The 19,011-nt window shown below is 63.8% G+C and overlaps 3 protein-coding genes across 3 annotated transcripts in view; 2 read left to right on the top strand and 1 right to left on the bottom strand.

Moving 5' to 3' along the window:
* The first annotated feature begins 90 nt into the window (after window positions 1-90).
* On the top strand, window positions 91-7,226 carry CHLRE_04g217944v5 (uncharacterized protein). Its single transcript, XM_043061777.1, has 12 exons — window positions 91-1,006; window positions 1,386-1,625; window positions 1,911-1,994; window positions 2,211-2,351; window positions 2,611-3,045; window positions 3,227-3,301; window positions 3,591-3,923; window positions 4,215-4,865; window positions 5,083-5,256; window positions 5,595-5,656; window positions 6,044-6,255; window positions 6,542-7,226. Exons 1-12 carry the CDS (start codon window positions 890-892, stop codon window positions 6,595-6,597), a joined length of 2,580 nt encoding a protein of 859 aa, XP_042925033.1. The 5' UTR covers window positions 91-889; the 3' UTR covers window positions 6,598-7,226.
* Window positions 7,227-8,554: 1,328 nt separating this feature from the next.
* On the top strand, window positions 8,555-14,238 carry CHLRE_04g217943v5 (uncharacterized protein). Its single transcript, XM_043061776.1, has 6 exons — window positions 8,555-9,301; window positions 9,604-9,648; window positions 9,851-9,931; window positions 10,135-11,616; window positions 11,925-12,368; window positions 12,632-14,238. Exons 2-6 carry the CDS (start codon window positions 9,646-9,648, stop codon window positions 13,265-13,267), a joined length of 2,646 nt encoding a protein of 881 aa, XP_042925032.1. The 5' UTR covers window positions 8,555-9,301; window positions 9,604-9,645; the 3' UTR covers window positions 13,268-14,238.
* A 4-nt stretch (window positions 14,239-14,242) lies between these two features.
* CHLRE_04g217942v5 (uncharacterized protein) overlaps window positions 14,243-19,011 on the bottom strand; it is a 5,942-nt gene continuing 1,173 nt past the window's right edge. Inside the window, exons 3-10 of the mRNA XM_043061775.1 lie at window positions 18,676-18,814; window positions 18,365-18,508; window positions 17,712-17,743; window positions 17,140-17,308; window positions 16,708-16,814; window positions 16,035-16,455; window positions 15,632-15,724; window positions 14,243-15,474 (exon numbers count right to left, since the gene is read on the bottom strand). Of these exons, the coding sequence (XP_042925031.1) occupies window positions 15,082-15,474; window positions 15,632-15,724; window positions 16,035-16,455; window positions 16,708-16,814; window positions 17,140-17,308; window positions 17,712-17,743; window positions 18,365-18,508; window positions 18,676-18,814 (1,498 nt within the window). The 3' untranslated portion in view covers window positions 14,243-15,081. The remainder of the gene's footprint in view (window positions 15,475-15,631; window positions 15,725-16,034; window positions 16,456-16,707; window positions 16,815-17,139; window positions 17,309-17,711; window positions 17,744-18,364; window positions 18,509-18,675; window positions 18,815-19,011) is intronic.

The raw sequence follows: 19,011 nt of genomic DNA, 5'->3' as shown, positions 1-19,011 counted from the left end.
AACATCTGAAACCTCATACTATTAAAAATGTCTGCCGAATACTTTGTTTCTAGCCAAGTAGCACATGTGACACCCACTCCACTGAAAGCGCGGCAGACTGTTGGCTGCTCGAGATACTTTTCCGACCCCTCCCAGCCCTCTTTGATTGTCCATTTCTATGTACGCTAATGCTAAGGAATCCATGAACTAAAGAGCAATAGGCCTGCGCACCGCTGGGACTGACGTCTTTGCTGAATTGACTTGTCACAGCCATTTTCTAGGCGGCGACACAGCTTTAGCTCCTCCGAAGACCTTGCCGCTGCTACGCTGCGACACCTGAGCTTGGCATACTAGCTCAGGTGTCGCAGCGTAGCAGCGGCATACGAGGATACGCACGTGAAGCCTGACGGAGGAAGCGCGGGAGCTTCGCTGAGACGGGGCGCCCGTCGCCCGATCACCCGACATCAGGGGTGCGCGCACCTCATACTCATAAGGATATATGTAGAGTACATAGATTCTAGCCAAGTAGCACGTGTGACACCTACTCTACTGAAAGCGCGGCAGGCTTTTCGGCTGCTCCAGATACTTTTTCGACCCTCCCAGCCCTCTTTGATTAACCTTTTCTATGCACGCTAATGCCAAACAATCCGTGAACTAAAAGAGCAATAGGCCTGCGCACCGCTGGGACTGACGTCTCGGCTGATTTGACTTATCACAGCCATTTTCTAGCCGCCGAAACAGCTTTAGCTCCTCCGACGACCTTAGCATACTAGCTTGGGTGCCACAGCGTTGCAGCAGCCGCAGACGAGGATACGCACGTGAAGCCCGACGGAGGAAGCGCGGGAGCTTCGCTTGAGCCGGGGTGCTCGTCGGCCAGCGCCCGCGCGTATCGCCAACCGATCACATAGAGATGCTGACGGATCTAGGGCTGGTCAGCGATTCGGACTTCGTTGCTTTTACCTCGCGAAACATCGCCTTGCTCCGGCATCTCGAAGTACCGCAGTCCCTCTGGGCCCCGCTGTATGAGGTGCGTATGCGTTTTGATGCCCTATTAAATACGTTACGGCCGACTTAGCAGACAGGAGGCAAAGTTCCTCGGGTACTCGCACGGGGCCGCGTTAACGGCGCCTCCAGTTGCGGGCAACGGCCGCCAGCTGGCACACTCCTGCTCTCGATGCGATGGGGAACGGCAGCTTGAGGGGCTTCGGACTTAAACGCGGGGGAGGGTGCATAGCGCTCTATGCAGTCGTGGGGTGGCTTACGGATGCGCCCCACGGTGCGCCCGTGGGGTGCGCCCCGCAGCTTCCCTGACGGATTCGGCGCCGGTGGGCACCACCAACCCTGCCGCCCCCCTGACACTGCCCCTGACGCTTTCCCTAACACTTGCGCCACCCCTTCAATTGCAGTCCCTTACGCGCGGCCTCCGGGCTGAGGATGAGCCGGCCGGGCACGTGACAAGCCGGCGCGCACACGACGAGTCGGATGCGGACGCTGTCGCTGTCGAGGATCGTGATGGCGGGTCAGGGGGCAGCGCAGGGCCCTTCGCTGGAGCCTTCACCTGCTGCTGGCAAGACCAGGAGGCAGACCAGCAGCAGCGGCAGCAGCAGCAGGGGGTGCGCAGGCGCCGCGTGATGACAGCAGCGCGGGTAAGGCTGCGGCTTGGTTGGATGATCGCTGTGTCGTGGTTGGATTGTCGTAGCGGCTTTGTGGGGAGGTTGACGGCCTAAGGCTTGCTTTAAAATGGGCTGTCGCAACCGGTGCCGCAATGCTGCGGCACGGAAGCATAGGGCCTCGTGCGATGGGCCTGGCAGCGGGCACGCCGCCGTGCGTCGGCAGGAGGTCTGCGAGCGGCAAGCGTTCCACTGTCACGCTCTTCCTGCCACCCCACCGACCCACACTGCCGATCCAACCCCACCCACACGCACCCACAGGACCTTCCGGCCGCAGGCACCATTTGGGCCGCGGCGCCGCTGCTGTGTGAGCCCGGCCGCAAGCGCCTGCAGGCACGGCTGCAGGTGTGTGCGTGCCGGCCCGAACCGTGCCAAGTCGTACACTGCCGTACGGCGGCACCATGGATGGCGGTGTGCACAGGGCTTACGGCTTTATCTCCCGTAGATTGCATGGATCCGTAGTGCACGCACGCATTCCGGTTCATCTCCGCGCGAAAGTACGCCACCCGGTACGCCATCACCTGAGGTGTCACCACCGTCGACATTTCCCTCTCGGTGCAGGGCGACACAGCTCTACTGGTGCGGCTGGCGGCGGCGCTGTTGCCGGATGACGAGGGGGGCGAGGGAGAGAACGGAGACGAGGAGGATGCCGGTAGTCAGGAGGGGGAGACGCTCAGCATGCACGACACCTTGTTGAAGCAGGTATGTCGCTACAGAAAGCGGGGAAGGCGTGCCTGTGCCAGCATGCCATGATCTGCAACGTATTGTGCCCTGCACAGCATGCATCATGTTGTGCCCTGTCGGTGCGTGTTTCATCCGCTTCTCGTTTCTTGCACGCGTGCTCGCTCCTCCATGTCAACGTGGCACTATTTGGGCTCCCTCTGAGGCTTCTTGGGAGTCCCTGCTGCTGACACCTCCCCGCCCACATGCCGCGCCCTTACTCCACGCCCTTCCGCTTCAGCTACGGCCGCTGCTGGTGGAGCTGGTGTCGGAGTTTGAGATGCCGCCCGCCGGCCCCGGCCTGCCGCCCGTCAAGCACAAGTACCTGCTGCCGCCCAGCCTGGCAGCCATGAGGGCAGTGGGGGTCGCAGGAGTGGGCGCGGCAGGAGTGGGCGCGGCAGGAGCAGGGGCAGCGGCAGGAGCAGTGGCAGTGGCAGGAGCGGGGGCAGCGGCAGGAGCAGGTGGAAGCTCGGACACGGGCGACGTGGCAGGTGCGTCAGAGGCGGCGGCGGCGGCGGCGGCGGCCGGGCTGGCGGCGGCTCAGCCCGCTGGCGGCGGCCCCGTGCTGGCGGTGGCGCCCTTCCCGCACTGGGTCCGCGGCGGCGGCGGCGGCCAGTGGCGGTTCGGAGTGGCGGTGCTGGCGTGGCCGCTGCGGGACGTGCGGCAGGGCGAGGAGGTGAGAGGGCGGCATTTTCAGGGGGCAAATGATTTTAGCACGTCGCATCGCACCCAGAGTGTTGCTGCATTCCTGCCCGTGTGCTCGCAAAATTTACGCACCTGCGCGCACGTTGAAATGAACACACGTCCCTGACCACACACCCTTCCCCCCCCCGCTCCTGCCGCCGCCCCCTCACCAGCTGACCCGCAGCCGGCTGCCTCTGGGCCTGGCCGACTTCAGCTCGTTCGACTACTGGGCAGCAGCATACAAGGAGGTGAGGGCGGGAGGTGCATATGTGTGTGTGTGTGTGTGTGTGGGGGTGAATAGATACCAGCCCAAATTAAAGCAAACCTAGCGGAACTAGCGAAGCGCAGGAAATGGCGAAAGATCCGGGGGATGCCCAGGGGGCCCTGGATGGGTTCCATGTTGTCCTGAGGGCGTAAACAGAGTGGTTTGCCTTAGGTCGGTTGCGGGTCTGTCCGATGACTATGGGGCTCTACCGGCGGTGTTTTGTTGGGCTCGGACGCCGAGCCCTCCTTCCTCGCCACCCCTGTACTCCCCAGGCCGACGCCACACACGAGTGGTACACGGAGGCGGGCGCCATGGACACACTCATGACGGCCCTCACACGACTGGCGCCGCCGCCGCCGTTACCCGCCGAATCGGGATCGGGAGCGGGAGCGGAATCGGAGTCAGGGCTGGACTCGGGATCGGGATCGGAATCGGGATCGGGATCGGGATCTGGCGCTCAGCCCGGCGGTGGAACCGGGGGCTGGGGCGGAGCCAGCGCTACAGGTGGAGGCAGCGGCAGAGGCAGCGGCAGTGGCTGGTTGGGGCAGCGGGCGCTGGTGGCTGGGTGCGGCAACAGCGCCCTCGGCTACCAGATGTGGCAGCAGGTGCGCACGTGGGGCCGTGGACGGCGGGCGTGTGTCATGATCAGCCCTGGGACTCGCGGGGAGAGTTCTTCAAGCCCGATTAGGGTCACAGATTATAGTCATGCGGGCAGGATCGCATGCACTGTCATGCACGCGGCGGCGTTGTGACAACATCGCTGCGTTGATAGCTAGGGTAAGGACGTATGAGTCGGCCGCCTTCTCCCCGGCTACCTGCAGCCCAAACGACACCTCCCATGCCCAAACCCATTCCGCCTCACCTCATGCCCCGTGTTGGAACCCCGCTACTTGCAGGGCTACCCAAATGTGGACAATGTGGACTATGTGCCCGAGGTGGTACGGCTCATGGATACCAAGTACGGCATCGGCGGTACGGAGATCTGCGGCGGCGGTCGCACAGATGGCAGTAGCAGTGCGTGCGCTGCTGACTGTAGCAGCGGTGTTGCTATCGCGGTAGACGGCGTTGGTGGGCTGGCGCTTGGGGCGGTGGCGGCTGTAGCAGACGCTGGCGCCGTCAGCGACGCCGCCAGCGTTGCCTCCTACTACGGCAGTTGCAGCAACATCAACGGCAGTAGCAGGCGCAGCAGCAGCACAGGCATCGTCGTGGAGGGAGACAGCGGCTGTAGCAGCCCGAAGGGCAGTTCGCGTGACGGCGCCAGCGTCTGCCTCAGCACGGACAGCGACGGCTGCAGGATCCTGCCCCTGTTGGCGGCGGCGGCGGCGGCGGCTGCTACTGCCGAGGTGCCTACAGCTGCACCCTCTGAGGCAACAGCACATGCGCAACAGCAGGAGCGTGAGGAGGAGGTGGAGGTGAAGAGTCGCGCGGCCAGGGCTGTGCAACCGCTGCAGAGCAGTTGCCACGGTGGCGCAGTTCGTTGGCTGGTGGGGGACCTAACCGCCATGAGTCAGACCGCCAGCGGTTACTACGACCTGGTGGTTGACAAGGTACGGCACGGGGTTTCTTTAACCACATACGGTTTGCAGTGATGAATGGGGCATCATGGATAGTGCCAGGCTCACTGGAAGATGCACACGTGCGGAGCATGCCGACACCCATGGCTCTCGGGCGGCCAGCCACCGATCGAGGGCCCCGTCCTTCTACGCATACCTCGTCGGCCACTCCCACATACTCACGAACACAATACGAACCCAACCCAAACAGGCCACACTCGATGCGCTCTGGTCCCCCGCGGTAGACCTGGCGCCGCCTGAGGCTGTCCATGCTTCCGCGGCACCTGCTACTGCCGCTGGTGCGGTGGGCAGCTGTAGCAGCGACGCCGGCAACAAGGGCTGCCAGTGGCGCAAGAGTTCCGCAGAGCTACAGGTCGTGTTCAAGGTTGGTGGGCGACTGGATGGAGGCTCCTTTTGCGGATGCATTCGTCCGTCCAAACGTTACATGACCTGTTGCCAATGATAAGGAGTTGATCGGATTTGCTTGTGCAGCATGTCTCGGGACACCGCTCATGAGCCGTACGGCACCCGCCGCTAGGACACACGGCGTGACCACGTGCAGGAACGGCACTGCCACTCCGCGCCGAACCCCCCGGGCACCTGCCGTACTAGCTGACCAACCCCCTCTCATACCGTACGCGTTAGCTAATAACCCATGGACATACGCCCGCCAATAATGACACCTGCCCCGCACCACGTGACGCCTCGCTCCATGCTTTGCAGTACCTGGGAGAGATGTCGCGAGTGACGGCGCCGCGCGGCCGCCTCGTGGTGGTCACACTGAGGTGCGGCTGGCGGCCGGCGGGAGAGGGAGGGTTGTAAATACCAGCCCAACCTAAACCAAAACCACCTATACGTACGAGCCGGGGGAGGGGGGGCAGGACGCACGGAATTCCTTGCCTGCATGCCTCGCTGCAGTGTGCCAATCCGTATGCACAGTGCGCAATTGTGGCCGCGATGCACTTACAGCTGCAATGACGATTACGGCTACATTATATGTGCGATGCATGGGGTCGGATGATTTGCACTGATTGGAAGGCCGACAGATCTCAGCAAGCACATGCACGCTTGCATGATGCGGCCGGGCTGTGCCTGTGACCTCCCTTTGCACAATAACGTCCCCTTAATTAACCGTTTCTCCTGTGTCCCTTCTGTTTTGATCCCATCAGCAGGGGCCCGCAAGCAATGGGTCAGATGCTGGAGAAAGCGGCGGAGGCGGAGGCAGAGGCGGCGGCAGGGGCGGCGGGGGCGGAGGCGGCGGTGGCGGTGGTGGAGGCGGCGGGGCACAAGGCGCCGGCGGAGGCAGAGCAGAAGGGGCAAGCTGTGAGGGCTGGTGGCTGCGGCGTGGCGCCCTGGCGCGTGTCATCCCACGAGGAGCTTGCAGGTGCGTCCAATCCTGCACACGCGCGTGCGTGCCGTACTGTGGCTTGGGTCGGCTGGGATGTATTTGTGTGCGGGTGCGAGCCGCGGGGTGGAGAGCCAATCAATGCCTTGCAGAGTGAGAACCCGATCGTGTGCTGCCCAGATGTGGCACACAGCCGCACTGCACGTCGTGTGTGGTTTCTGACACTGCGCGCTGTCACCAGCTTGTGGGCTACGTCGTCCTCAGGTGCTACTTGTTTGTACCCGCAATCCCTTGACACTGCTCTTACTTGCGCTGCTCAACGCAGGCGGGCGTGATGGCCAGGCGCTGGCGACCCACCTGTACGTCCTCACCAAGGCATGAGGGTGGCGGCAGTTGGTCGCGACCCTAGAAAGCTCGTTTGGTTGTAGCAGGCCAGCAGCTGGCGACTGACAGGCAATTGTCATGGTAGCGGTCGAGAGGTAGCGGGAGCAGTGCCGGACCGGTTGTGCACACAGGTGGATATGTTTTAAGGGTCGGGGCACGTACCGGTACGTACGGTGGGGTTGCGGGGCTGCGCATTAGCTTTCATGCATCGTCAAAGAATGACAGGTCAATTCATATGATCACCCCGGACTTCTTCTTCTGAGCGGCACCCTTTGTGCACATGTGCTGCTAGCTGATGCCATTTTGTCCGAAGTTACAGATGATGCTTGAGTAGTGCCAGACATTGCATTGCCGTGCCAACCTTACAGAGAGTGCCGGGCGCCTGTGAACGCGCACGTGTTCACAAGGGAACTGCCACAGCTTTCATTGTGTGCGTGCGTCCGTTTATTGCCTTTCATGCTCGCTCTCCAGTCTCCACCCCTTTGGTGCCCTCCGTCCGTCCGGTGATACCTATCGAAACTGTGCCACCTTCCATCCTGGGTAGGTGGCATCGTGGTTCTGTGTTGCTATCGCCGCTTGCTGATATGACCGGGGCCACAGAAGCCCTGGGAAAGCACTCGTAGCCGCCTGACGACGCCACAAAACCCGAAACGCACGGCGGGTCACGTGCGTACTGCCGGACATGCTGCAGTCGCCCTTATGCCCTTACGCAACCGGGTGTCCCCTTGCTTGGGTAGGTTAGCCCGGCCATTCAACCTGCATGCGTCGTCTACCGTATGCGGTATGTGCAAGTGATGAACAGCAGTGAACAGGTTGAACCCACGAGCTGACCCGCGCCCCTGCCAATGAATGCTTTGGGTGCAAGCGGGACCTGCCGACGCAGCTCACCGCTCAATTCCTGTCAATGGAACACAATTAGTGGGCTGCCAACCGTCAAGGTACAGGCATGACTAGCTAGCACACCGCAGGGGTGCGTGCCGTCACACCACCAAGCGCATCACTAGCGTGTGTTGAGACCACCCCTGACCACCATACACGTCTGCGTTCACCAGCCCCAAACTCTCACGCAAACGCACCTAAGAAAGGTGCAAAACAGAAGTATTAGAAGTCGGTGTTGGTGCGGTGCGGCATGCTCTACCAGGCTCTACCATATCAGCCCATCAGGGCCCATCCGTGGGGCGGGCCCATCCGTGATCCTGCGAAAGATGAGGGATCATCGAGGCAACACGGATCGGTAGTGGAACACACATGCAATGAAGATCAGATAGAGGGAGTGGCCGAATGGGCCAGCGGCGGGGGGATGGGTCTGGATGGGTGCGCGGATGGGGGAGTTTGTATCAGCCTGGCGCGTGCTGCAACCTACAAAAGGAGGGCCGGCAGGTGAGGCAGGGTGAATGGAGGAGAAAGGAGAAAGGAGGATGGGGAGCTCTTGCTTGTCGGGCATTGTCAGCCCGTCAATGTTAAGCCGCGTGCTGCCGCCGCCGGCGGCACAGCAGGATGGAAGCGAGGCCGCGCGTGCGTGAGTGTGAGCCTGTGTGAGATAGAGGCGGGAGCACACTGGCACCCCTGGGCGGGAGGAGTTTAGGCGGCACGCAGGCATAGGCCGCAGCCAACCTTGGGGAGGGTTGAACTCTTTGCGCCTCAGCCCTGCACTATAGTTCCCTCATGTAATGTTGCATTCAAGCTCATGAATCGATAGTAGGCGGCTAGGCGCGCGTGGGAGCGTGCCGCCCCGAGAACTTTCATTAGCATGATTCTGCGTCGTCGTCACCTGCTGCAGCAGTGCCGCTGCGCTTACTCCAGATAGAGCATACGTACACGAACAAGACACCACATCAATATCACGCACAATAGCGCTGCATTCGCGGTTCCTTCACGGTAGCAACACCAAGTGAGCCGGCTGGCCGCCTAAAGTGTCCGGTACCCGCCGCGGGTCATAGCTAGCTATGGATCTGGCATACGTTTCCTTGCGACGCCTGCACTCGGCCGCTGTCAAGCCCGCGGTAAGGCACCGGGCGCAGCGCCCAAGCGCGGGAAAACGCATCCGGCTCAGCCCTAGCTCCTCAAAGCGCTTGCTATGCAAATTTTGCAGAATCTCTTGCATTAGCGCATCAGAGCTGCTGGGCGCATGGCTGGGCTGCTGGAGCAAGTCCGCGCTGCGGGCTCAAAGCGCCTGTGTACGCTTTCAGCTCTCTTCCAGCGCTTTTCATGCACAGAATTCAACTTTTGCCTTTGCACCCGCTTTGCAGCGCAGGCGCGGCCACGGCACTACTTGCAGGCGCGCTACTGGGTGCGCTTGGCTCCAAGCGCTGTCACTTAAGGCTGGCTTAGCAAATTAAGGTATTCATATGGAGCAGCTTTCCAGGGCATTCCGCGCGGGTCAACCCACGGTCAAGCGGGATGGGGCTTCTTTTCGTTTGGGGGCCATTCTTTACTTGGGCCACGCGCGGCGTTATATAGCAAAAGCTTTCAGTGAGCTCATACGCGCACACACATACATACAACTAGCTTTCCTCTCAAGCCCCAGAGCCTCGCCTAGCTAACTATTTCCGACTTGCGTCTTCTTCCTCGCTTTTCCTATCAAAGGCCCTCAACTGGCAGCACCGGCTCACTGTGACGCTTGTTGCTTGTGGCGACACGCATCGAGTGGGCGGCACTGCAAGAGGCGAACACGCTTCCGACGGACGGAAACGCGCTCCTGGTAAGCCTGAGGCTGCTGCGGACCAGCGGACCCACCTGTTTCACGCACTCAAAGGCAGCGAAGGAAGTTACATTGAAGCAATGGTGACGCAAGCTAGTTGGATTTGGCGTGGTGCGGGGCTGGGTCCCTCGATGGATGATCTCGGCTGTGCGCACTCCCTGCTCTCGCTGGTCCTGGCGCGAGGAGCCGCTTCACCAGTCACATTGTGCATTGCTGTAAGACGTTAGACCAGTGACACCGCCCCTGGCGAGCTGAGGCGGCACATCGCTAAGCTGCAACCTTTCCCCGTTGTGCTCGCCCAGGCTCTCCCGTTCTGTGTGCGGCGGCAAGAGCAGCCTAGCGGTATGGTGAGTTAGACAATCATAGGCGTACTCAGTGGTGGTGATTGGGAGGTCAGTGGTGAGGTCTGCATAGCTGTTCGGGCCCTGCAACAACGACCTGCAACTGACATGTCTAGAACACTTGCGCAGTGGAAGCTCGTTTGTGTGGGGCCGTTGCCGTCTTTTGACATATGGTGTAAGCAGCCCTCATATCTGAATGTGTGTGCAGGATTATTGCGACCTGCAGCAGACACTGCTGCGAGCGAGGCTGCTGAAGGCCAAGGAGCGGCGGCACAGCAGCAACATGCAGGTGCGTGCATTCAGGACCGCGAGGGAAGGGTTGCAATAGGGTGCGGGTCGATGTTCCATTGACCCATGCATGCTCCATCGCATGCGCCTGCTGCTCGCTCCTCGCTCGCCCGCCCCTCGACGCTTTTTGACCCCGCCCCGCCCCGCCCCGCCCCGCCCCGCCCCGCCCCGCCCCGCCCTGCGGCCGCCCGCGCCCTCCAACAGGACTGCAACAACCAGAAGTCCAGCGCCCGCAGTCTCCTGTCCAAGGGCGGCGAGCACAAGGCCGCGGCCAAACCCATCAAACCGACCGGCGGTTTCCGTGCCAAGCTTCTGGCGGCGAAGCGCCGTGCCGCCTTTGGCGGTGGCGCCTCGACCACGGCTAAGGCTGGCCATGTGCCCGCGCCCTCTCCTAGCAGCGGCGGCAGCGGGTCTGACGCGGCCTCTGGCAGCGGTGGGATCTCCAACGGCACGTCGCGCCAGCAGGCGCCCTCGACAAAAACCAACACCAACACCGCCGGTAGCAACAAGACTGGCGATGGCGGCATTAACACGGCCGCTTCGGTGAAGACTGGCTTCCCGTTACTCTGCCGTCGCTCATCCGCCTCCTCCACCAGCAGCAGGCCCGCGCTGCCTGCCGCCACACTACCCACCCCCTGCGTGCCCGGTTCCAAGCCTGCACCCCAGTCCAACGCCGCCGCCGCCGCCACCACCGTCGCTGTTGCTGCTACGACTGCTGGCTCATCATCAGGAGCCCGCCGCATGGAGGGCCGCTGCCGCCCCTACCGGCCGCCCATGCGGGTGCAGGGCGCCGAAGGCGGCAAGGCGGCCACCGCTGGCATTGGCCCGGGCAGCAGCAGCAGTGGCTCGGGCCTGATGCTCCGCAGCTTGGTAGGGTGCCTGCTGCCCCACCTCGCCACTGCCGCCATCGAGAAGGCAGCGCACGTCGCGGCCGCCGTCGCCCGCCGGGTGATGGCACCCGTCGCCGCCGCCGCCGCCGCCGCCGCCGTGCCCTGCCGGATGGTGGCCCCCGTCGCCACTGCCGCCGCCGTGCCATGCCGGATGGTGGCACCCGTTGCCACTGCCGCCGCCGTGCCATGCCGGATGGTGGCCCCCGTCGCCGCGGCCGCGGCCGACGCCGGCGCGCTGGCGCCCAAGCTCGTGGCCTTCCGGCCTCCGCCGCCGCCCATCATGCCAGTGCACCAGCACCAGCACCAGGACCAGCACCAGCAGGCGGGCCCGCGGTACGTGGCGCGGCCGGCGGTGCAACTGATGGTGGGGCCGCCTGTGGTTCAGGCTACCGCTGGCGCCGCGGCCGTGGCGGCGCCGCGGCTGCTCGTGGGGGCTCCGGTCAAGCTCCTGATGGCGCCTAAGCTGCTTCACCAGCAGCAGCACATCCAGTTGGCCAACCGCGTGGCTTGCGTGCCGTACCCGCACCCGCACCCGGCGGTGCAGCCGCAGCCGGTCCTGGTGCACGGCGGCATGCCGGCTCCGCCCCAGCCGCACCAGCAGCAAGACCAAAGCCTGCAGATGCGGATGCAGCAGCTGCAGCAGGCGCAGCAGCTGTGGCAAGCGCAGAAGGAGATGGTGCAGGAGGCGAAGGCCCGGCGGAAGCAGCGGATCCAGGAGGCTATTCAGGAGGAGGAGGACATTGTTGTGGCCAACGTGCGCGAGCTCATGCAGCGCGTCACCAGCGGCGCCCCCAAGGTGGGCGGGTGGCTTGTACGTTGTGGGTTTAGTGCGTGCGTGGGTGGGTGGCCTCGCGGTGGTTTTGAACACGTGAGCGAGATAGACGCGGGGTACCGTACCTGAAGGCGGGTTTAGGAAGTTCATGGGGCTGCGGAGTGTGTGTACGCTAACCCAGCTCTACCTGCGCCCTGCGAGCACGCTGCGATGCACACGCCTGCCGTACATGCATACACAATCCCCCGGCACGCACGCCCTAGCTATTCACACCCCTCCTGCCACCTGCTGCTGATGCATGCCCCCCCCCCCCGCCACGCCACGCCACGCAGCCCTTCGAGCTCATCCGCCTCAAGCGGCACCTGGGCCAGGGCGCCTTTGGCTGCGTCGACTGCTGGGAGGTCACAGAGCGCCAGTCCGCCACCGCCTCCTCCGCCGCCTCCTCCTCTGGCCTGGCGGCGGCGGCCTCCGGCACCGCCACTGCCACCAGCAGCAGCCACACCTTTGAGGCGGCGGTGAAGACCTGCGCTCTGGACCTGAAGGGCCTGGCGGCGGGAGGCGGAACGCCGCATTCTGTGGAGATGCATGCCAAGGAGGCGGCGGCGGTGCTGGCGGTTCAGGCGCTGGACTCGCGGCACCTGGTCAAGGTGCTGGGGGCCTACGTCGACGTGCTGACACCCGGGGAGGACGTGCCGCCCCGCGGCTGCGGCATCGCCAACCTGCACGTCGGGCGCATCGTGATGGAGGTGGCGGGGGAGTCGCTGACTGACGTGGTGGTGAGTGGGTGTTGTGCGGTGCGGTGTGGTGAGGTGGGTGCATTGATTGGTGCGGCGGATGGAAACAGGTTCGGGGCAGCTAGCGCAATCAAAAGATAGAGGGTAGGGAGCGGGCGAGGGGGGCGGGGTTGATAGGTCTTGCGGCAAACAAGCAATCCACCTTCCTCTCGTGCTTCTGTCTGCAATCATGAGTACGTGACCCGTGCCTTAAGACGTACCGTTCTGCGCCTTACCTGCCGCTGCCGCCCTTCCCGCACCTGCAGACGGGCCACCGCGTGCTCGCGCACTGCGCCGCGGGCGGCGCCGCCGCCGCCTTTGACGCCGACTCAGAGGACACGTCCGGCTACCGGCTGCCCGAGACCGCGGTGCGCGTGGTGCTGGCCTCGGTGCTGCTGGGCCTGCGCGACCTGCACGGCCGCGCGCGGCTGGCTCACCGTGACCTGAAGCTGGACAACCTTCTGGTTGGCACGGACCGGCTTATTAAGATCACCGACTTCGGCCTGGTTACGCCTCTGGACAGCCAGGGCCGCCTGGTCTCGGAGGTCGGGGGGCGGCGGGGCACGAAGGGCTACCAGGCCCCTGAGACGTTGGCGCGCCGCACCTTCGCGGCCAACGAGCGCGACCTGCCCAGCTGGCCAGCCGCCAAGAGCGACATCTACGCGGTGGGCGTGATCGGCGCGGCGCTGGTGTGCGGCACCGAGTCGGGGCCGGAGATGGACGCCTTCCGGGGCAGTGGTGAGCTGCCGCCGCAGCGGCACGCCTCGCCAGCGCTGCGGCAGCTGCTCAAGGGCATGGCGGCGGCGGACCCGGCGCAGCGGCTGGGGGTGGAGGAGGCACTGGCGCACCCCGCGCTACGCAGGGCGCTGAGCAGCGAGCGGGCGCGGCGGTTCATCTGGTGATGGCGGCAAGGCCAGATCGCTCGGGCATGAGGCGGGCTATATGCGGGCAGTGCGTCAGTGATGAGCCGTGGCTGTCAAATGAATAAAGGAGTGCGTACGTGTGTGTCAGAGCTTACTTGCTTGAGGGCTGGGTATTTCTAAGTATAAAGACACAGCATGCGCAGTGTTGAGGACCGTATGGAGGTTCATATTATAAAACATAGATTGGCCTGAGGGAACATTGATTGGCCTCAGGATAGAACCCTTAGCAAGCAAGCCGTGGATGGCAGCGCGCATAGTCGCGGCTACTAATCCTTGCTGCTTCTCCTTGATTGATTGATGATACGGTTGGCCTAGACACTAGAACGCCGCGTTGCCGGCTTGCCGTAATTGGCAGAGTCGAATGGATGCTTGGGCCGTGGCCCAATGGCTCCCTGACGCTGTGTTCTGAAACGGAAGGGTACCATATGTGCTGGCGCTTGCGTATGCGTGCGCTAGTTGTCGGTCCTTCGGGCAACGGATGGACTGGGCAACGGATGGACTGGGACCACCCTACTTGAGCCCTATTTCAGTCTGACTCCTTGATTGCTGTATCTCGGACATGGACCCAATGATACGTGCGTGAGCTAGCGTCGTCTGGCAGTTTATTTGGGCACAGGTAGCTAGGTCTATCTGGCGTTGAGCTTGCTTAACAAGCCTTGTGTGACCCTTTTATTTGCGATCCATGTGTGCTGTGCGGTCCAAGCTTGCGAGCTACGTAGTCAGGATTGTGCAAGCAAGCCTCTGAAGAGCCGTAAGCTGCTGGTCTTTCCCTAGGCGCGCAGCAGAGTGCACTGACGTGCACAAGGTAACCCGCCTTTGTAGTGCAAAGGGATACTCCACTCAACCAAGCGTGTGAGCTTGGGTGCTATCTAGGCAAGAAGATGCCTTACCAAGAGATAAGTATGACACGCGAGCTTGAGCCGACGTCCGATTTGTAACATACGAATTTGCTGTTGTAATGTGCCCACCTGCCTACTCTCTTTTATCTGCCCCTTGGCGTGGTCCATCCTTCCACCTACCTCCAGCTCAAACTCGTGCCAGCCAGCCCCGACCAAACCACGTGCTCACGCGCGCATGCATGCATTGCTCGACCCGCTAATACGGTACACACTGCAGCTAGCCCCGTTGCAACGGCATCTCGCTCGTCACGCGTCCGGAAGCGCCGGCCACCTGCTAACTCCTACTGCGTGCGGGTGGACAGACGTGCGCGGAGGCTGCGCCGCACCCGAGGCTGCTGTATATGCTCCCCGCGTGCACGGACGGATCGTAAGTATCAATCCAGCGGTCTGAGATTTGCCATCAGCCCTGCGGGTCCCAGTACGGCCGCGGCACGTACGCCAGCGCTGGATCCAGCATGGGGTGCTGCTGCTGCTGCTGGTGCGCGTGGGGCACTGCCGCCTGCTGCCCGCCGGTCCCCTACTGCCCGCTGGGGGCCCGCTAGCTGCAGCCCCGGAGCGCATGGCAGTGGTGCTGCTGACTGCGCGACCAGGTGTGATGAATGGCGCCGGCGGCTGGCGTACACCGAGAAGGTCGCGTGGTCGTGGTGGCTGGAAAACAGTACAAGGTTGCGTAGCCGAGCACATCATTGGACCTGCCGACCCCGCACACGCAGTCGCCTACTACGTACGTCAAGAGCACGTGTGAAATGGCTCGGCGCCATTTCGCGGGAACCTTCGCGACCTCTATGCCCCATGCACACGCACCGCTCCGCATGTTCGCGCGACTCATCATAAAACTCCGCCCCCCGTCCAGCCACCAGCGCATGACACAAGAGTGCATCCATCGCATCTCAATCACGCGCTCGTGTCCATGGCAGCCCCCGCAGCAGCTACCCCAGCCGCGCTCCCACCATCTCCACCCGCACCACCATCTCCAGCCGCGCCATCTCCATCCGCCGCCACCGAAACCCACGGCTCCAACGCCGCCCTCACGCCCGCCGCCGCCGCGCCCACCGCCGCGCTCTTGTCCACCTCCGTCAACGCTACCAGACCAGACACCAGCGCCGGCAGCAGCACCCAGCGGTCCGCCGCACTCCAGCCCACCACCGCCACCGCCACCGCCCCGGCTGGTGCGGCTGCTGTGGAGGCAGCGGCGGAGGCAGTGGGAGCAGCAGGGGGTGGCGGCGGCGCCGCGGCCTGCGCGATGGCTGTGAGGGCGGACAGCGCCGCCAGCCGGAACTGCTGGATCTGCGTGTGGGTGGCATGTTGGAGTTAGGGGTGGGGTTGGGAAACGATGGGAGGCAGCCCCCCCCCCGACATACACCCTGTCCCCGCCCACCTCGCTCTACCCCGCTCTCTGTACCATCTTTGCAAACCCCCGCCCCCCCCCCCCCCACACGCGCACCTTGTGGTCCTGGGCCGACTGCAGTAGCCCAGGCGCCAGCGGCCCAAGCAGCTCAGCCGCGGCCGCCGGCGGCACACCCGCAGCCGTGCAGCGCTGCGCGAGTTGAAAGGATGGTACAAGAAGAAGCGTAGCAGGCGCGGGGGATTGGGGTGGGGATCATGGGAAAGGGCAGGACATGAGTGGGCTGGGCGCCAGCGAAGACGAGCAGAACGATGTATGAACTTGGCTTCAAGATGCGTCAGCCGATAGGTGAGCAAACATTACTGTGGGAAATTGTGGGAATATAGCCACAATAAGGGGCCGAGGAACAAATCCGCCCGTGCTTGCACAGGTCCGGTCCGTTCCCAGGGCGAACCAATTATTACCACAATTAAGTGCATGCATGTCACACACACGGGTTTACCTGTGCGAGCGCTGTGGCCGCCCCGGCCGCCGCCAGCTTGGGCTGCCACGGCAGCTGCGCACCCAGCACCAGCCGCAGCGCCGCCGCCAGACCCTCCCCACCACCAGCCGCCGCCAGCACCGCCGCCGCCGCCGCCTCCATCTCTGCGCCGGCGCCGCCAGAGCCCACAGCACCAGCAGCCGCCGCCGCCGTTGCGCTGCCGCCGCTGCCCACCATGCCGACGCGCGCGATGGCAGCGGCGAGACAGTTGAGGGACTCAGTGAGGGGCAGCGGCTTTTCGGCTTCCACCTCCGCCGCTGAAGGGTTGCTGGCATCGCCGCCGCCGCCACCGGCGGCGGCTGTCGCGGTGGCGGCAACAGCGGGGGCAGCTGTGCCATCGGCGCCGCCGCTGCCGCCCGTTGCAGCTCCGGCCTCACAGTGGCTGCGGGATCACGAGCGGCGAGGTACGCGTATACATGACCGGCCAAGATATGACTGGAAAACACTTGGTAGTTGGGCCGATCCCGGCGGCTTCACATTGCAGTTGGCCCCGCCCCGGCATGAAGCCCGCAAAAGAACGAAAGGGACAGAAAGAGGTGTAGTACATGCATCCGGTTCCATGCGATGCGCCGCGCACACCCTGTTATGCCTGCCAAACACGCGCCCCCGCCATTCGCACCCCCGCACCACCCACCTGCGCACGGCCGCCAGCAGCGGCGGCGCCACGTCCGCCCAGTGGTCCCCGGGCAGGCCCCTGAGGCAGGCCTCCAGGGCGGCCAGGGCGGCGGTGCGGTAGCTCACCTAGGGGGGCGGGGGCGGGGCGGCGGGGGGGTCCATGCATGTCAAACAAGACGAGAGGGCGTAGCCAGGAGCAATGGGGGGGGGGGCGGGCGGGGGAGGCGGGCAGGCGGGCCGGCGGGTACAGGGTAAAAGGTAGATGCTCAGGCAAGCAGGCAGGCAGGCAGGCAGGGGGAACAGACACGAGCGTATGGCTTCATCCTCAAACAAGCGACTACCATATGAGCTCTGGAGCAGACCGTGAATTGCAGGAAAAAAGCATCAACGCGATGCATGCAGCGCTGCACACACTCAAATACAGGTGTGCATACGCGCCCGCCTGCCTCACCTTCTTCCGGCCCGCCGCCGCCATCAGCGCCGCCACCACCACCGCCTCCTGCCCCGCCACCATTCGCACGTCGGCGCCCACCGCCGCCGCCAGCGCCGCCAACAGCGCCTCCTTGCCCTCCCACAGCCGCCCCACCCCGAGCTCGGCGAGCAGGGCAGTCACCAGGCGCCTGTGCGGAGGGTGGGATAAGAGGGTGGGTGTGTGGGTGTGCGGAGGGGATAAGAGTTGGGGTAGTGCGTTGTAATTAGTGTGTTTTGTGGCTTGTGTGTTGGTGCGCGGTCATTGGCTGCGATTGTGGGTTGCAATGGGTTGTTATGTAGATGTGGGTTGTAAGAGATGCGTTGCGTGTGTTGGTGGGGATGTCTGGTCGCGCATTATTGTATGCGCGGCGTGATTACGACTTGTTTGCGGATGAGTGCTGCATGCCTGGCAGCGGTGCCCCGCAAGCGCCCAAGCGTCTCACAGCTGATGTCGGTGACGCCGCCGGGTATGAACAAGACCCCTTAAGTTTTCTACTCCATACTAACACCCGCCCCCAGCGTCCCTGGAAGGGCTTCATGAGCCCTACTTACTTGCCGTGGTCGCCCAGAGCATCTGGCGCCACCTGCGCACATGCACATGCACACACATACAAACACAGACACGTAAAGCGAATGGCGTGTACCGTACCAGTTGGAGACGGGCTTCGCGGATCAGTCGTTAATGTTTGCGGCAGCGGTGCCTAAGCACTGCCAAAAGCAACAGGGCCTGGCTACTGCTGCACCACGGCTGTAGCTGTCACCGACTGCTTCGGGTCCGATACGCTCGAGGGGCTGGTCTGGTAAGTTGTTGAAGGGGTGTACAACTCGGCTGGTAGGGATGACCCCCTCAACAACCGACCAGACCAGACCTTTTAGTCCGTACAACCTGGAGTAATCGGTTCCAGCTACAGCCCTTGGTGCAGCGGTAGCCAGCCCCTGTTGCTCTTGGCAGCGCTTCGTTCGACCCGTTACTTGCTTGCCCCCCCGACGACTGACGGCACCCCCACAAGTGACAACACACGCTCCCCACCCATCCCCCCAAGTATTATCGCTTGCATGTGTCATCTCTGCATGCGCTCCGCTAGTTTGGCTTGGTTTGGTTGAGTTCGGCTGGCATCTACACCCCTCCCCAACAAACCCCAAACACACACACCCCTCCCCAACAAACCCCAACAACACACACGCCCCGCCCCCCCCCGCCCCACCTGCATGAGCCGTACGACCGCCTCTGCGCCCGCCTTCTTGCGCCCCCACTGGCCGCTGCCCAGCTCCGCCACCAGCAGGCCGCTGACCTCCCCCGCATACAGCCGCAGCGCCGCCGGCTCGCTGGACACACCCTCCTCCCAGATCTGTAGGCGTGCGTGTGTGTGGTAAAGAGCTCAAGGAGAAGTGTGCGTGTGTACAGTGGGTGTGTACGTTTGTAGGGTTGCATGCGCATACAGGGTGCAAAGGCTGTGCAATGGAAGGGAGTTGCCTCCGCCCCGCCCCGCTGTCCCGCCCCCCCCCCCCTCCTCACCTCGCCCCACACCGCCGCCACCTCCTTGTCCTCGTCCATCTTGGCGCCAAACGCCACCGGCAGCACGGCGGAGTCGTGGCGGCGGAGCAGCTCGGGCGCGGCACGCAGCAGCTCGCGCAGCAGCAGCCCACCGGACAGCCTGGTGTGGGGGGAGGGAGTTGACAGGGGAGGGAGGTGACAGGGGAGGGAGGTGACAGGGGCGGGAGGTGGGGGGCGGGAGGTGGGGGGTTGGAGGTGGGGGGCGGGAGGTGGGGGGTTGGAGGTGGGGGGAGGGAGGTGGGGGGTTGGAGGTGGGGGGTTGGAGGTGGGGGGCGGGAGGTGGGGGGTTGGAGGTGG

The sequence above is a fragment of the Chlamydomonas reinhardtii genome, chromosome 4 (assembly GCF_000002595.2).
Source record: "Chlamydomonas reinhardtii strain CC-503 cw92 mt+ chromosome 4, whole genome shotgun sequence".
Lineage (NCBI taxonomy): Eukaryota > Viridiplantae > Chlorophyta > Chlorophyceae > Chlamydomonadales > Chlamydomonadaceae > Chlamydomonas > Chlamydomonas reinhardtii.
Note: the sequence above shows the minus strand (reverse complement) of the source record. Positions and strands in the feature narration are given on the sequence as shown.

Excerpts from the sequence above, each read along its gene's own strand:
- CHLRE_04g217943v5 (XM_043061776.1), top strand. Across the intron at positions 9,932-10,134 it reads GGCACAGCAGCAACATGCAG|GACTGCAACAACCAGAAGTC; the intron begins GTGCGTGCATTC and ends GCCCTCCAACAG. Across the intron at positions 11,617-11,924 it reads TCACCAGCGGCGCCCCCAAG|CCCTTCGAGCTCATCCGCCT; the intron begins GTGGGCGGGTGG and ends CACGCCACGCAG.
- CHLRE_04g217944v5 (XM_043061777.1), top strand. The coding sequence starts at position 890 with ATGCTGACGGATCTAGGGCTGGTCAGCGATTCGGACTTCGTTGCTTTT. Across the intron at positions 4,866-5,082 it reads ACGACCTGGTGGTTGACAAG|GCCACACTCGATGCGCTCTG; the intron begins GTACGGCACGGG and ends CAACCCAAACAG. Across the intron at positions 5,657-6,043 it reads CTCGTGGTGGTCACACTGAG|GGGCCCGCAAGCAATGGGTC; the intron begins GTGCGGCTGGCG and ends TCCCATCAGCAG.